The sequence below is a fragment of the Poecilia mexicana genome, unplaced genomic scaffold, assembly GCF_051168715.1.
Source record: "Poecilia mexicana isolate PSO_F unplaced genomic scaffold, ASM5116871v1 scaffold_10, whole genome shotgun sequence".
NCBI lineage: Eukaryota > Metazoa > Chordata > Actinopteri > Cyprinodontiformes > Poeciliidae > Poecilia > Poecilia mexicana.
In genome coordinates this window covers 18291208-18308678 of record NW_028263379.1, presented here as the reverse complement: position 1 = coordinate 18308678, position 17471 = coordinate 18291208, and the positions used below count along the sequence as shown (strand labels likewise).

The window sequence follows — 17471 nt, the reverse complement described above, 5'->3', positions numbered from 1 at the left end:
AGAATGTTATTGAAATGTTTAATTATTTCCATGAGTGAAGAATATTGAATAGACTGAATACATAGACTATTTTCAAGCCTATATGTCTTTTTTTTATTTTAAAGAGAAAAACAACCTGCTCTGCTCAATTTTAGAATATTACATCAGACCAATAACTTGGAAATGTTCACTTATTAAAATGTAAATTCAGTACCTGCATAAAGGTTGTTGTTTTCAAAAGGTGCAGTGAACCAAATTTGTGGGGGTTAGGACCACAACCATCCGCAAATATCTGAAATCCATAAATACATGAGACCTCCTCTAAAAACGCCTTTATAACTATCCATTTTAATAGTTCAAACACCAAACAATATGCATTGACACGTACATTGAAAACCATCTTGATACTACTGCAGAAGCAAATGTCTTCCTTACTGCTGCTCTTGGGTTTATGAATGGTGCTCAAGGATTGGCTGTTTTGCAAATGGCAGCCAATCGTGTGACTCTTGGCTTCCAAACTGCATTTTCTTTCAAATATTTTAGATATGCGCTACAAAATATGTAAATGGGGAAATTCTGCAAAAAAATTGTTATTATGTTCCAAAGAAATGTAATTCTAAACCCCAGCCTGAACAGGCTGAACAGGCTGGGGTTTAGTGTACTTACAGTACACTCATAGTACAACTATTTATTGAATATGACTCTAAGGGATACATATCCCAGTTTGGATTTCAACAACAGATGCTCAAAAGTTACTTCTTTTATTTTTTACTAGTTTGACATATGCTTCTTTCTTATTCCTTGTTTTATACAAAAGCAATAAAAAAACATAACACATCCATTGTTATACATTCATTCTTTAAAATGCTTTAAATGCAACATCTTCACTCAAGAGAGCAAAGCTAAAGATGGGTTGATTTTACAGGAAGATTAAATCAACACCAAAAAGTTGCTTTTGAGCAGAGCTTTCAGTGAAGTGAAATGACTCACATCATTTCAGACTTCTGCCGTTTCTAATTTTGCTTTCATTTCAAATGCACAAAATCAGTGTATATATAAAACACTCGGCCTTTAGGTACGCATGATTAGTCTGCGTAAGATCAAATTATGACCTACAATTATGTTCCAAAAATGTGTGACCCCATACAGTGGTGTTTAAAAATGAAACAAACGAAATCTTGAGTTCACGTGTAACCACGGCAACCAACACAATGAAAGTCTCCAACATAACATTATCTTTGTGTCGCTAGTGTGTACTCCAAGTTTCACTCTCAATATCGACAAAGGCTGTGCAGTGTGTTCTGAACCCGGCGTGGCCAAAGCGCACACACACATTTCATTGTGAACTCAGTAACAAATGCCTCACAAAGGCAGAATCGCAAAAAGCAGACAGCAGAAGTAAGTAAGTGCAGCACCTTTTGCAATCAGAAGAAAGTTTGAATGTAATAAAATAGAAATATTCTTTATTATTCCTCTGGAAAAATATTCCTAACTCTATTTGGCCTAATTCTTTCTTCTGAAATTATTCAACTACCTCCACCTCACCCAACACCTACACTGACGGCTAGAATATTTCTTAGCTCAAATTGCAAAAATAGCATTTTATAGCAAAAAGAAACGGACACTTTGTGGCTAAGTGGCCTACTCTGACTGGCAGATCTATGCGTGTTTTGATCTGATAAGTTTGATAAACATTTAGAACAAGAGCACATATGGCAAAGATCAGACTGTCAGAGGTGTGTGCCCTTATTTACCGTCATACTCAATAAATAAGAACATATCTTTTGATGAAGCTTGTTTTCCAGATTATAAGAACCCTTTGAAAATTAACTTTTAACCATGAATTAAACATACGATTCATGAAGAACACATTTCTGTACTAAAAATATGTTTTTTCTTTTATTGCTCTGATGAAATATTCTCATCCTTCCAAGAAACTAAATGTCATGTTTTCTTTACCTGTAAGCAACTACCAGAAAAGAAAAACAGAGACTTGAGAACATCAGTCTGTTTTTGTAATTAATTTCTATATTGCGTTTCACTCAGTAAATGAACTTACTGAAATAAATTAACTTCAGTCATATTCCAATATACTGAATATGACTGAAGGTGTTTGGTGTGAGTCTTCATCTGTTTCAGATCAAACTACGGACATTTGGTATTGCACACTTCTCAACAATTATGGCACTATTAAATAAAGATAACTTTTCTGTGAAAATATGAAACGTGCATCTTTGATAACATCTCTTGCAGAGGGGTTCATCCACTTCAAAGTTGACATTACAGTATTTTTTTTGTGCAAGTAAAAGGAGAAACTGGTTATATTTGTTAATCAAACTGAAAAAAGCCATTTGTTCCTTACTATGTCTGAACATTTCAATATTGATGGTGTCAGATATGGACTTGTAAAATGCTCTTTGCACTCCTAGATTATCCTCTTTTCACTGCTCTACGAGATTTTTAATTCTACGGGTAATTTTCTGGAGCTTTCCAGTGTGATACTGTTTTTTACACTAATGTTCATTTAACCTGCTGTGTTTATTCTGAGGTCAACATTCAGTAGTTAGGTGAGTTAGGTTAGTCTAAGCGACTACCTCTTCAAGTTTGGTTAAATTTTCTTCCAAGAAAAACTCTTCAATCACAAGAATATATTTTATATTTTACTGACAAATACTGACAATATTTGTTACTTCATGTCTATTACTGTAATACCAAAAAAAAAAAAAAAAAAAGCTGCCGGAAGAATCACATCAAACAATAAGAAACAGTTAGAAAAAACTGGATCCATACAATCTTTGAGGTCTCAATATTTAATGGCTCAATTAAAATTCATAGCAAGGTATTTATTTATTTTTTTTTCATAGAATTAAGATGGATATCTTACAAAGGCATGACAACACAGACCGTATATCTTTAACGGACTAATACAGATTTGCTGGCAAGCATCGAAGCCGTCTCTTAAAGCAAACTTTACCTGACTCACAGATGACTAATTTACAAGCATATACTTAAGTCTTCTATCATGTTTTATATTCTTTTTGTACAAGATACATTTGTGTACACAAAATCGTTCAGCGAGGTGTGTGGTAGCTCACACACTCGCATACACCCGCTCATACTTGCAAGGAGACACGTGCTCACTTGCACATACACAAGATCACCTATAAACACATTCAGTCTCATGAATATTATGCATATGTAGTCATTTACATTACAACAGAGATTGTCATCTCATCACTTCCTATGTATTTCCCTTTTTGTTTGTTGTGAACCAAGTAAATTCCAGTTCTTTCAGAGTCTTTCAAGTTTGCAACCACTGTCATTTCTTAGGGGGTACTGCTATGTACAATTTCAAATCCAGATCAAGTGACTGTATAGATATTTGTGACTCTGTAGAGGTACATGTGGCATGGTAACTTCACAAGGTTTGAATGTGTACACTGTATAACATTTGTCTTGCTCCATTAAGTGGAGGAACAGGAAGAGAGGTTAATATCTACACGGATACTGGTTCTAGAGATGTGGATGCATGAAGCACACAGTCCACAAAATGTCAGAATGTCGTTTCAGAGTCCAAACAGTTCATGCAAACTATGACACAGAGTTGACATGGTGATCTATAACACTCATTCTTAAAGAATCTGGTAAGGAAGGAAAGGCTTTGCTGTTTTTTTTAATATATATATATATATTTTTTCTCAGTTTTCTGTCTTTGCAGTGAAATGACAAAAGAAAATATGAAAACATTGAGAGCACAATCATGCAAAGTGAAAACTTGTGACCATTAATCATTTGGACTTTTCCAATAATTCCTTAGACAAAGTAATCTTGACACAGAAAAAAAATAAAATAAACTACTTCCCCAGAGCTGCCTTATGTTGTATAATAATAATAGGCAGTCAAATGATATGACTTTGTTTAAAAAAAATAAAAAATACATCACCCAATATACATCAGGAACAACATGATAAAACCAAATGCAGCCTAGTTTTCAAGAACCAAAGAGAAAATACGAATTGGGCTTTGAATGGAACTGGTTTATATTCATGAATTTATTTGTAATACTTAAAGACAGGAAATATTATGTTCACAGGTGACTGGATATTTCAGTATAAGCTCATTTTAATTACAGTGCGATTGTGCGTATATGATTACATACCAATACTACATACACACTCACTGGCCACTTTATTAGGTAAGCCTTCCTAGTAATGAGTCGGACTCCTTTTTTATCTCCAGAACGTCCTTAATTCAGTAAGTCCAAGAAAATGTAGAAAACATTCCTCCCATACAATATCAATGTTGAGAGGATAGCATCATACAGTTGCTGCTCATCCATCTTGTGGATTTCCTCTTCAGCCTCACCCCAGAGGTGGTTTATCGTGTTAATATTTGTTGAATATGAATGATTGTTATTGATGCTCTTTGAACTTAGTGCACCTAATAGATTGGCAATTTAATATAGTCTCAATAAATGTATTATTTTAGCTGAACACCACTTTTGTTGTTTTTAAATGTGGCATGGAAATACATTTAACTTTTATTTAATCTTGCTATGTGGGTGGGGAGTCTAAGAGAAGGGACAATTTTCAATGTATCTATAAACAATTCAACAACAACAACAAAAAATCTAAAACCTCTTTTATATTTGACAATTTTTTCGGGAGTCTTAACAGATTTATCTTCCGTGCAAATTCAAAGGTAGCAAGAGACTGAAAATATTTATGAATATTCCCAGGCAACTTTTGGATAAAATATTGCAGGTGTCTGATATGTGGAGTTGAATCTGCATTTGGCGCAGTGATAAAACTCCAATTTTCTCTGACATTATGATGTATGCTCCCTTTGATATGCGATCGTTTTGATTAAAAATGCATTAGGAATACCACTCAGTCTGCTAGAACAATGAGAGAAGAAAAGAAAGTAGAACAAGACAGAAGAAAAGTCAAAGTATTGGTAAATTAGCTGAAACTGGGTTCTCAGATGGGGACAACAGATGTGTATGGGAGGGTTGACTGATTTGAATTCAATTCATTTTCATAATTGACTGAGGTGAAATTGAACTGCCCTTTCTTTGTCCTTGACACACTGTTCCCTTAAGTGATCATTTCAGCGAATATCAGATAAAACTCCCTTATGTTGTTAAGAGGCATTGTTGGAGAGAGTAAAATAGCTAAGAGCATACAAACACAATTTGCCTCGCACCTTCCCTCGGGGATATGGTGCTACGTTATAGATTTAGGCCTGCTCCCAATTTGCAAGATGCTACAAGAAAATGAATTGCATGAGCCATATACCTGATGATGTCGACACCTGGTTCGGATGGCACAGGAGAGAAAAATGGATATCAGCAAAGTTACTTATTGTTGTGGCAATACATTACGCTGCACCCAATCTGTTACAAGTTAGTCAGAAGTAGTTATTATCATCAGAGAAAATTTGCATGTTTGGGCAAAGATGCCATTTTAAACCGTGTGAGGAATGACCTTCAGGGGGCACCTCTTAAAGAAATCCCAGTGTTTATTATAATAAGTGCAGAGAGAACACAAAGAAAGTAAAGATGATATAATTAGACGCTAAATGCTGTTAAAATTCTAGCTGGGATTTCTTTTCTAGTGCCAACAAAATGTAAAAGCTGATCTTCGAAACTCACCAACTTGCAAGCAATTGATGTGTGAAATACTTTTGTTAACACAAGAACAAAAGAGGTATATAACGCTGCAGTCTTTGAGCTTTTGTCACCTTTTTCTCTGCCCTTGTATCTATTACTGGATTACCAACCAAATCTCTTTAAGCTCCCAAACCACAATAAGGTTCACAGCGGAAATCACACATCAAAGTAATTAGGCTGTGAATGCCATAATTGCATCCATGGATGTGTTTGTGAAGGGTTTCTGAGCAGAAAAATTGAAAATGCAAACAAAACCAAAAAAAAAGAAAAAAAAAAGAAGCTATTTTTCCAAAGCACATCTGTTTTTGCCTTTCAAGATCAAGCAACTGCAGTAATGCTGGGAGTGAACATTTAAAAGGATTGGCAGTGATGCTGCAATCACCATATGGAAAACATTGTGAGTACGCATTTGTGCATGAGCAAATAGTTTGTGTTGTTTTGAAAATTGCGTTTGCTTTCTGGTCCATGGTGAAAATGTAGAATGCAAAAGATTAAGATGCGTCTTCCATTGCCCTAGATATGCTTTGTAGATGTTTCTCTCTTGTAACCCCTTCTGCAGTCCCCTGACCAAAATAGACTTCTGAAACACGTTTGGGTAGCAACATCTCTCACTGCCAAAGGAGCTTGTTACACTTGGTATAAAGAGCAATACTTCACTAGAACTTAAACAGAAACACCACCAGCCCAGAGCTCATAATTAACATTTAGCCTGATTTAGCTCACTCATAACACAAAGTACTGCATTTGCATTTGCATCTTTGCCAGGAATTGGTCTTTTAGGACACCGTCTCTGTAAGCTGGGCCTGTGAAGCTTTAAGTGTGTGGGTCCCTTTTTCTTATCACTAAGCAAACATCACCAAACAGAACGCAAAAGAATGCTCTTTTTTTTCCTGTAATAGTCTACTTTGGTATACGACTACCTTTTATTTATAATACAAGTGCGTGATGAGTTGAGACTTCCATTTTCTTTCAAATGCATAAGCTGTCGGACTGATTCCACTTGATTGTGTCTGAACATCGTTATCGTGGTTTCATTCATACTCGTGTGTCGTCGTTGGTAAAACTGAGCTTGGGCTGATCAAAGTTACTGAAATCCTGCATACGTCCGCATGTACGCAAACATAGCAACTATTAAGTCTCAAGCCATCTGTAGATGGAGTTTTGTTTACTCTAAGTCAGGCCAGTGAAGATATGTCTCTTAGAATTACAGCTGGTGCTCGTGTAGGAAAGAGCTGCTGCCACCAGTAGGAGTGTGCTGCCCAGGCGAGGAGAAGCTTGCCAGTGGAATGACCTTCACTGGGTCCTCCTTCTTACTGCTGCAGTGTCTATCCAGGGTGTTGTAGAACTGTGGTCGGGTGAACCCTTTGTCCAGCTCATCTCTTTTGGGCACAGATCTACCCAGAGTGTGGCGGCCATCCATGACCCCCATGCCACCTATGTTAGCTTTTACTCCCTGGAAGCCAAAGGAGGGGAGCGCAGCAGTGATGGTGGTGGTGGTAGGGGTGGAGGTGGGGCTGTTGCTGCCAGGGCTCTGGAGCTGGGCCAGGGTCGGGGGCATCCAGCAGCTGTCAGAGTGGCCCAGTATTAGACACTCCTGGGTGCAGGTCTTGGATGCCTCAGCCAGAGCTTTCTTCAAATTTACTTCAATGGCTGCAAAAAGAACAGAAAGGAGATGAGGAAAAAAAAACTGTTAATAAAACAGTTTAAAAAGGCACTGAACATGTATATATTGTACATATTTCTGAGGTGATTTAAAATGAAATTCACACTAGATGCTGAAGGCAACCAAAATAATCTAAGCATACAGAAATAAACAGATTTTTCCATAAATTAGACTAAGTGTAATCAAATAGAGTATTGCATCTAGACTCAAACAAGCAACTAGATGTTCTCCATGGAAAACATCTGCAGTTCACTTGTCCTTCTTTTGTTGGACTTTGAGTTCCTAGAAAATGAATCAAACCTTGTCCATATATATATATATATATATATATATATGGACACTTGCTATTGGAGAGATCTTTTTCAATTATCAGAGATGCATCTTCAACAATGCCTTGGTTATAAGAAACCTGTTTGAAGGCCATCTGTTAAATACACTATCCTCCGTTACTTTGCACTGATAAGAAGCAAGACAGCTTTATATCTACAGAAAAATTTGAGATATTTCAACATAGCCCGACTATAGAATATGAATATAAAAAGGTATATTACTTGGGTGATTACTGATGTCTGGTGGGAATTACATATCAATGGTCCCTTCAGAAACACATTTATGCAATAAAAAGTTTATATTTATTTCTCTTTTTCGCTCAGTGCAGGGAGTGACTTTGGATCTCATTGATTTGAGGTTGTCGATGCACTAAGTGAACTCATGAATCATAAAATAAACAGAAAAAAGTTGCACTCTTATCTGGGGTTGACCCACAAAATGTCAGCCTTTTAGTGAAATGAAAGTCAGTTATAAATGTTTCATTTCATCTTGTAATGAGAAAAACACCAGCAGAGCATTTAATTTCCATTGGTATCCCCTTGACTCTTTCTGTTTACCTACAATATGCGATGAATTCCCTGTAGCTTAATTAGAGTTTGAAAAAATATGTCTCGCTGTTTGTGTCTCAGATTGGCTGTAGTGTGTTAAATATTTAATGAACATCTTAACAAAGCACTGTTTATTTTAATCACTGTCAATGCCCTTTTGATTTCTCAGAATCCAAAACAAATCTGGTGAAATTAAGAAAACGCAAAGACCAAACACTGGAGGGAAGAAATTGCCTTGCTTCAGGAATATTGAAAACTCTAGGATGGCACACAAAAGAAACAGTTACGCAACAAATGAAAATAGAAAAAGGTAAAACAAAATGCATAAAGATCTACAAACGACAAAGAGTCTAGGAGACTCAATCTAAGACACACTGAACCAACATTTATGGTTCCTGCATGGAAAGAAGGAAGAAAAAAAAAGAGAGCTAATGACAAGACCAGTGTGCAAAGATAAGGACTCGGAGTATCTTATCTCATTATCCCAACATTGACATCACATGTGGAATGAGTCTGGGATGAGGCTTCAGCATAGAGACTTAGCAATAAAGCCTGTCATGGCAGATAATTAGAATGTAAAACAGTATGCGCCAAGGCAACCCAGAGCCTGCAGTGTTATGCTTCCTGGGCCATGCAAAGGAAAGAAAGGTCTTCATTCAAACATCACACTGCTCCTCTAGGCCCCAGCTTCAAGCTGTCATGTAGAAATTATTTAGTGTATTTGCATAAGTAAGAACGTTATAAATAATTAAGATGCTTTAGACCCTGGCGCAAAGTGAAGTAAGGATTATTTTGTCAGCGATACACACTCAATGTAGGTCTTTTGCACTGATTTTAGAAAAAAAAAAGTGTTTCATCAAAGTCTAGATCAAATTAAAAAGACATTTTGAAACTAAATGTAATTTAATTTTGATCAAACGTCTTGATATTGATGCCTCATGTAGACTGGTGCGAAATACCTTTCTTTTAGGTTTGTGCTGCAAAGGCTTGAATATCTTGGTGCCAGCGTTAATTATCAGAGCGGCGTCTGAAAATGAGCCGCACAGTATAAATTGTGAGGGTATATTTGGACTGCCCCCGTAGAGCCAAATCTGTCCTCTCCATATTGAACTGGAGTCACAGAGCAGGAGTGTATAAATCCCTTGGGCGGTAAATGTGTCACCTTTCAGAGGGTCACTAACTTCATTAAGGCAAAAATGGATGCTGCTTTCTCATTCTCCAAGCTAGCACAATAGGGCCGAGCCAAGTCTCTGCCATGAGCCTCAGTCAATCTTTGTCCAAATGTTTTTTGTTTCTTTTTTTTCCTGCTGCTGTAGCAATTTTGGGTCACTAATGGTTTTTTATCAGGGCGCTATAGGTAACATAAGCATCAAAATCCTACATTTAGATAAGTTGACAAATTTTTTTTGTTTGTTTTTTTTTACATCTTGAATCTTCTTTATTCTATCAACCTGATTTATAAAATCAATGTGGCAGTACTAAAGACATTGTTGTCTGCACAGAATAGGGACACTGATCTATAGCCCTCAGATGCTGCACCAAGCATCACTCCGTTGATAGGGAACAATTTTATGATTAATAATAAATAATTCCTCCGAGTCTGAACAAATTCACTGATGGCTCCAGCTTGCATTACATAAATCTTACAATAGCTATATGTGATGGCATTTAAATATTCCACGCTTATGAACATGTTAATCATTCAAACTCATCTCAAGAAATATCTATAATAAAAAAAATAAAATCTCCTGCAGGTTGGGGTTTACAAAGACACTTAATTTTGGTTCCAATCAAGAAATGAGGTATAAAATCAAAACACTGCTTCTGATCCATATTAAACATGTTTTATTCAATGTTTGTCATTGCACGTTCTTAATCGGCATCATCATTTTATAGTTTTAGCTTTAGAAAACTTTAAATAAATATATATCATTTAATTATTTATTTGTAATTTGAATATTTAAACTAAAATGAACAAAGTGGATGTTTCTGTTACCAAATATTTGTGATCTCCCTAAATTGCAAGAAAACTGAAATGTTAGTAAAGAATTTATTACACAAGATTAACATCAATGTTTCTCAAAAAATTAAACAACCAGTGTAAAACATTGAATACAATACTTCTCGAAAACATTTATTTTTCTTTAATATACATATATGTCCAAGGAACATGGACTCTGCTACATTATAGAACTTAAAACACTCTTTGGCCTTCTTTGCACAGCTTGAACTAATAACAGTTTTATGTCAACAGACTGGTTTTGTATAAAATATTTCTTAAGCTGCCTCTCTGAAAGACACGAGCCTGTACTATTTTCAATTCCGGTGGGATAGTTCAGACAGGCTGCAGCGGGTTTGGGAGGGTACAAGGAAGACTTGAGTGATGTCGCTGACAGCTCTCGCTGCTTTTGTCAGCCAGAGGTGCGCCACAGCCCCTTTGTGATGCCGCTGCCTTTTGTATTCTGGGAAAACAACTGTACCCCACGGAGCTTACGGAAGAAATCATACATCAGTGATGCAACAGATCTCCTTGTGGTGTGAACATTCTTCCCTGTGTTCCCTTCAAGGAAATTTGAATGGCAGACAAGTGGGGATAATAGCAAACAATGGGATGTCATAGACAACGCGACTGAGATCAGGCCTACTTTGCTCATTTGTGAAGATTCAGCTTTACTTAGCATTGGTGATGTGGCTAAAATAGTTTCCCACACTGTCTGATGTTCACTGAACATCCAATCAAAGTCTTACTCAGACTTCACTGAATCTCACTGTAAAAATCAATTCATGATCTGATTCAAAGCACTATGTCCCAGTGGGGAATCTATGAAAAATGCCTTTGTAAAGTAGTTGAAGACCTTATGTGACCTATGACATTATGTTTTCTCCTTGATCTTTTGATCATTTACAAAGTGAATACCTTTGATAGCCCAGAGCCATTTTGTTATGCAGCATGAATACATTGTTTAACCTGCCACAGCTCAAGCAAACCTGTTTTAACACCTTAACGGTGTTTGGCCACGACTTTCGTTTGGGCAGCCAAACACAACTTGCAAAAACACTGAACATTTCTTGGTAAAGGGGACAGATGAAGGATTCCTAGGTGGTATGCAAAATATGCTAGAAAGACATCCCCTAGTGTAAATATTGTTTAAATTACTGTTGAAACCCTGACTGATCTGAAGGAGGGGTGCATTCTGCCTTAGAACAACCTGTAATACGGAAACAAAGTGAAATAAATCAAATGTTCAGGTGCCTGCTTCAACGTACTTATAGAAAGATATGGTCTATGATATAAAAAATACATTTTCTCCAGCATTGTAATGTAAAACACGACCCTGTTAGAAATGTGTCAGGAAATTGCGCTGTGACCGAAATTGGTTGATTTTCAGCTTCATCTACCCTGACCACCAATCAACTGGTTTCAAACTCAGAAGCACAAACTTTTTTTTTATCTCACTGAACTGCTGAACACACCATACCCAGGCTGCAGTATAAGAGGAGAGTTTAAAATGAAGTTAAGGAACCACTGAGATTACTATTTAAAGGGGAAACAGCATTTTATGTTACACATTGAGACGGGAAGTTTATTCAGGCACTGAGAGAATAACAGAGAGCGAGGTATCAGAAGATAAATGAACACAGCTACGTTGCTCTGTTTTATGTTTCCAAGCTTTTCAACTATCCTCTTTTACAGAACATGCTATATTTGAAAATGAGAACCTTTGAAGTGGTAGTTATGCATATTTCCTTGAGAAATATCTGTATTTCTGAAGGCGATCAAAAACAGAGTGCTGTTTCAGTTAAGCTATCCTTGCTAACAGTGATAATTGCTAAAATGTTTAAGATTGATAAACATTTGGCCTTTGTTTTAAAATGATAAACACTTATTTTAAAGCACCCACTCTGACAAACAACGATGGGACATTGTCACTCCTCCAAATAAAAACAATAACTAACCCCTTGTCAAGTGGGAAAAAAACCCTATTTTAGGAAAATTTAGGCTTTACAAAAATCTGAGATCTGAAATCGGCCATAAACTTCTGATTGATGCAGCTCTAGACTCCATGTAGGTTTAACATACTCCTTTAGTTTCTAAGAGCTGAACTCTTACATTTTTGCTGTAATACAATTCACAAACACATGATCCTCAATGCTTAAACTCTATGTCTATACACACACACACACCTACACACACACACACACACACACGCACGCACACGCACACACACACACACACACGTGCACACAGAAAGTAGTCAGGCCTCAGCTGACTGGACCTTCTCAGCATAACAGTATGAGAGATGTAACATGACAGTTAATGATATTTAGTGACAGAGCTTGTTACATCTTGATGAGGTTCACATTAAGATCTGCACACATATCACGATTCAGCTCATTATTTCAGCATGCACAAACTCATTATTGCTAATTAAAAGGATAATTGCATGCATCTAGGACATTAGAGTCTTTGAAGAGCTATCAGGAAGGTGGACCAGGGCTGAACCTTTCATACATTGCTAACAATGCATTTACAAATAAAAACACCAGTAGGGTGTTCTGAGTAAATGTATGTCTGCACCGTTGCATGTGATCTTGTGTTTTTATTCCTTTGCATAACATGCAGTTGAACTGAGCACTTTTGCTTTTAATACATTAGCCTACCAAAAAAATTTGTTTTTCTTGAAAAAAAGGAAAAAATATATAGTTGTTATATAGCAACTGTTAAAGTTATACCATCCATTATATATATGCACTGTAAGAATGTGAAGATTTTCTATCTTGCACAGTCATAGAAGATATTGTGTGCACAAAAATTCAAGTTTTAATACATATTCTAGACGTTATAAGATTTTTTTTTACAATGTCATTAAAATAAACCTTATATATATATATATATATATATATATATATATATATATATATATATATATATATATATATATATATATATATATGGGAAAAAAAATGCTCCATAAAATATGCTATCTTATCTTTGACTAATAATGGCTGAGCGATTAAGAAGTACTACATGCTAATATTTATCAGGAGGGGAAAAAAAACAGTTATTACAATATCATAAGAGCTTGTGTGATTAAAACGTCAATAAAAAAAAGTAAATGCAAGAAGAACATATTGGGTTCTCAAGTGAGGGTAAGTATGAAATCAAACAACACAAATATAGCTATGTGACAAGTTATTTCAAAGAAAGAAATTGGTTTCATAATTAAACTATTTGTCATTCCACCTGAAACTCACAATAAACATTCAACAAGCAAGAGAACATTTATTAATAAAAGTAGTGCCAATAAAAGCCTTCGGTTTCCACTAAAACGAGGGACAAGGTTATCTGAAAACTGAATCACTGTTTTATTTACGTAGAAGCACACACACAAAGGTCCCCAGTTATGAACATTTAATGTCTTTCTTGAATTTTGTTAGTTTAGTCTTTTTGAAAAAGTAATGTAAGTAACTTAGGCAGGAGTCCTGGTGATGTGTTGAAGCTCCTGCAGAACAGAAATATTCTTTAGACTGAACAGAGACTGATCCACGACGGCTTGGACGTTGAATAACATACTTTGAAAGTTCTTCTTACGTGGGACTTTAATAATGATAAAAGTAACAGTTTGCAAGTTCTTTGCTAACAATCCTTGACATCTGTGAAAAAAGAAAAAGCCTGTAACCATGGCAATCGCTTAGAATGCGCATTTTCTTTTTATGTCAGACTTAAATGTTATTTGCTTTCTTTTATTTTTACTTTTAGCTGCTGAAGGTACAGTACAATCCCAAGTAAAGGCTGTCAGTGTCACTGTGATCAAGGACATGTAGAAGAAATAAAGGCTCTATTGGAAGAACAGAGACATGGTATGTGTTTTGATGAGGTGAGGAATAACAGCAAGGTCAATAGTCATATTTCTCAGAAATATACATTTTTACTCTTTATCATGTCAACTCATTGCCACATCTTTAAATGCAGCTAAGCAAGTTCATTCAAAGAGGAAACAATGAAAGGACTCCATCCATCCATCCATCCATTACATTATATAGCTAAATTCAGATTCTCCATGGAAATAATCATAAGGTGTCGGGAGCATTCCTAGTTTCTACAGATTTGCTATCTGAATATCCTTGATGGGAATCTTCCATTCCATTGCTTCTCTTTGCACACTGGAGTGCAGTGAGCTTGTTGTTTATGTAAAAAAAAATAAAAATAATAATGATAAAAAATCTCCTCTGACCTTTTATATCAATAAATCTGTTTTTGTTGTTGTTAATACAGTTGCATCCGCACTGGATATTTACTCTTTTTTTTTTTTTTTGAGCATTTTCTTTAAGTATTGGACATGTTTGTGAATGGAAATCCCTCTAGATCAGCAGTTTCTGAAATATTCAGACCAGCCCATCTGGCACCAACAACCATGACACGTTCAGATTCACTTAAATAACCACTCTTGTGCATCCTGATGCTTGAATTGAATTTCAGCAAGCTGTCCTCACTGTGTCTAGATGCCTAAATGCTTTGAATTTGTGGCTGATATGCTATTCAATGTGTATTTTGATGCTGTGAGGTCTTTGTCTGCCCCAGGGTATCCTTCGAGTATGAAATGCCCACAAATACTTTCAAAAAAAAAAAAAAAATCCACCCTATGATCACTTCTAGTGGCTCCTTTTTATGCACAGGAGGAGCAGCTCCACCCTGAGTTTCTCCTGAATGATAGAGCTTAGTGTCCAGGATCTTGTTCTTTTGTTCTCTAGACTATGAGCGCGGATCGGAAGACTGAGCAACTGGTAAATCGAGAGCTCGTCTTCACGACAACACACAGGAGGAGCAATGCAGCATCCATCCATCCCTAGCTCTATCCTACCATCACACATGAAAAAGACACTGTGATATCTACTTGAGGCAAAGACTGACCCCAGACTTCATCCGTTTGGCTATTATCATCAGGGAGACAAAACTTTAAGAATTGCAGCACAAAGAACAGATTAAATCGGATACTTTTGATATTGGAAAGAAGAAGATCTTTGCACTGAAACATAAATTTCAAAGCAACTCTATGGAGCACTGATGCAATGTGAGATATTAGAAATGGCAAACCCATCGCTCCACGTTTTTTCCCTCCTAAAACAAATGGCGCCCCGAGTAATGAATGGCCCTTTTTTTTTAGAGGAGACAATGCGAGTCAGATAAAAAGGAAGTGAGGTTGTCCATATATACTCTAGACTAATTACGTCTGATGCATTTACTAAGACGCCTCTGACAAGAGCGAGTCTCCGAGCCACATACGTATTTATCAGCGCTCGTGGGACCTATACAGTTCCTCGCCTGTAATCCATCTAGCCTTGTCTTCCCGCGACCCCTTTTGCTTTCCCAGTGTTTGACCCATTGTAACGGAAAGTAATTGCAGGCAGAAAACAACATCTAATGATTGCTCTATCTGGAAGTCTGAAAGAGCATAAAAAGTCACAGACAGGTACTTTCAACAAAGGGAGGAGGCCTTTTTGTTCCCGACACACAATTTCAGACTACAAAGAATATTATTGACTTGGTAAAGATTAGAACACCAAAACAAATAACAAAGCACAGAGGGAGGACAAAGTGCACAAAGAGAGAAAGGATCTCTTGAACAAGCAAGTGCCAAACACTTGCTTCTTTCTATTTGTTGCCATTGATTAAAAGTATGTAGCAGGTTGAAGCACCCATTCCTCCACTGAGGCTATACAACTCAGAGAGAATGTACAGATTTAATGTAATGCATATCCTTTATCTTTCACTCACCCTTGATGTCAAGCAAGAAAAAAGCACCTGAAAATTTTATTCCACCATCACACAGGATGCCTGCAGACAAAAAAAGCTCACTCTGACGTCTAAAACTGCCTTTTTATGCGGTTTTCATCAACAGACGGCACAGTTTGGTAGCTAAAACACAAAAACAGTTTTCTTATACTTGATTTTCTTTCTTTTCTTCAACGTCTGCGTGCACGCCTGACATTGGTTGATTACATCTCTTTTATTATACCCAGGCTACCGTTGGGCCTCCCTACCTGAGGACAAGATGCCGGTGTCACCATCAACACAATCAGGCCTGGCCAAATACGCAGCATGGGCCAGATAGATGAGAGGTACAAACACCGTAACAATCTGCAATCAGCGCTCATCACCACAATGACACACAGAGGAGGAGGCACAGAGTTTCCATGGGGGGTAGAAACACAAGACACGCTCGCGAAGGTGCACACACACACATTTTTTTGTGATTGCTCACAGTTTAAAATCTCATACAAGGGTAGCCATTCATTCTCCTTCCTGTAAATTTGCACTTGCGCCGGCACTGGATGATCCTGAAGATATACAGTGCAGGTGTGCTGGTGCTGACAAGGAGGCAATACATAAATGTTTATTTATAAGACAAAAAAAAATTGAATCGGTCTTAAGATTCATTGCACATCTAAGAATGGCTGAACATTTCCATATTGTGTAGATAATGTGAGCTGCGGGAGATGAAAATAAAGAGCAAAGGAATGAAAGGGAAGTGAAAATGTTTTGGAGGGATTAAGAAAGAAAGGAAAATAATAGGTTGATTAAGTAAGAGCTGACAAAGCAGTCTTGATATTTGCGAGAAGATTGGATTATTCCAGCTGGAATACTATCAAAACAATCTTGATTATTTTGGAGACGACTCTGATCTAAAAATGTAAATGTCATTTATAACACTATAAGCTTTCAAATTAAAAGCCGATTTGAAGCATGAGCAGAATTCCTCAAAGAATTCAACCTGTTGTCTAATAGGCCCCCAACATGTCTTGAATTTTTTTCCTTATTCAACTTTCTCACAGCCATAGATTTTAGCATATTTTAATTTTAACTTTATGTGATGCAGCCAGAGAAAGCATATCATTACAATGTAAGGAAAACGATATGTAGTTTGTTTTTTTTACCAATTCCCAGATGTAATTGAAGGGAAAGACGACATAATGAAGCTGAATTAAAAAAAAAAATGCATGCCACACTTCACACATTTACTGAAAAAGAAAAAGGAAACCGTCGTGCATTACTTCGTGCAGGTCTATCATACGAGGTAGATACCTTTACATCATAGTTGCAACCAGATGCAATGGAGGAAATGTCAAGGGGTGGGAATATTTTTGCAAGGTTGTGTGTGTGTTCTAACAATACGGCTAATAAATATGTGTCGCCCGTTTTGCTTGATGGAAAATACAGGAGAGACAAACTGTACAGCATCCTGTGATGTGCTACATCCTGTGTCATGTAACAAGCAAA

At 36.6% G+C, this 17471-nt stretch overlaps 1 protein-coding gene across 2 annotated transcripts in view; it reads right to left on the bottom strand.

The window, feature by feature from the left end:
* Positions 1-2773: 2773 nt before the first annotated feature.
* LOC106917956 (protocadherin-9-like) overlaps positions 2774-17471 on the bottom strand; it is a 97501-nt gene continuing 82803 nt past the window's right edge. For both annotated transcript variants that reach the window (XM_088009508.1, XM_088009509.1), the window contains one exon: positions 2774-7300. In XM_088009508.1, coding sequence (XP_087865634.1) covers positions 6855-7300 — 446 coding nt within the window. In that variant the 3' untranslated portion in view covers positions 2774-6854. The remainder of the gene's footprint in view (positions 7301-17471) is intronic.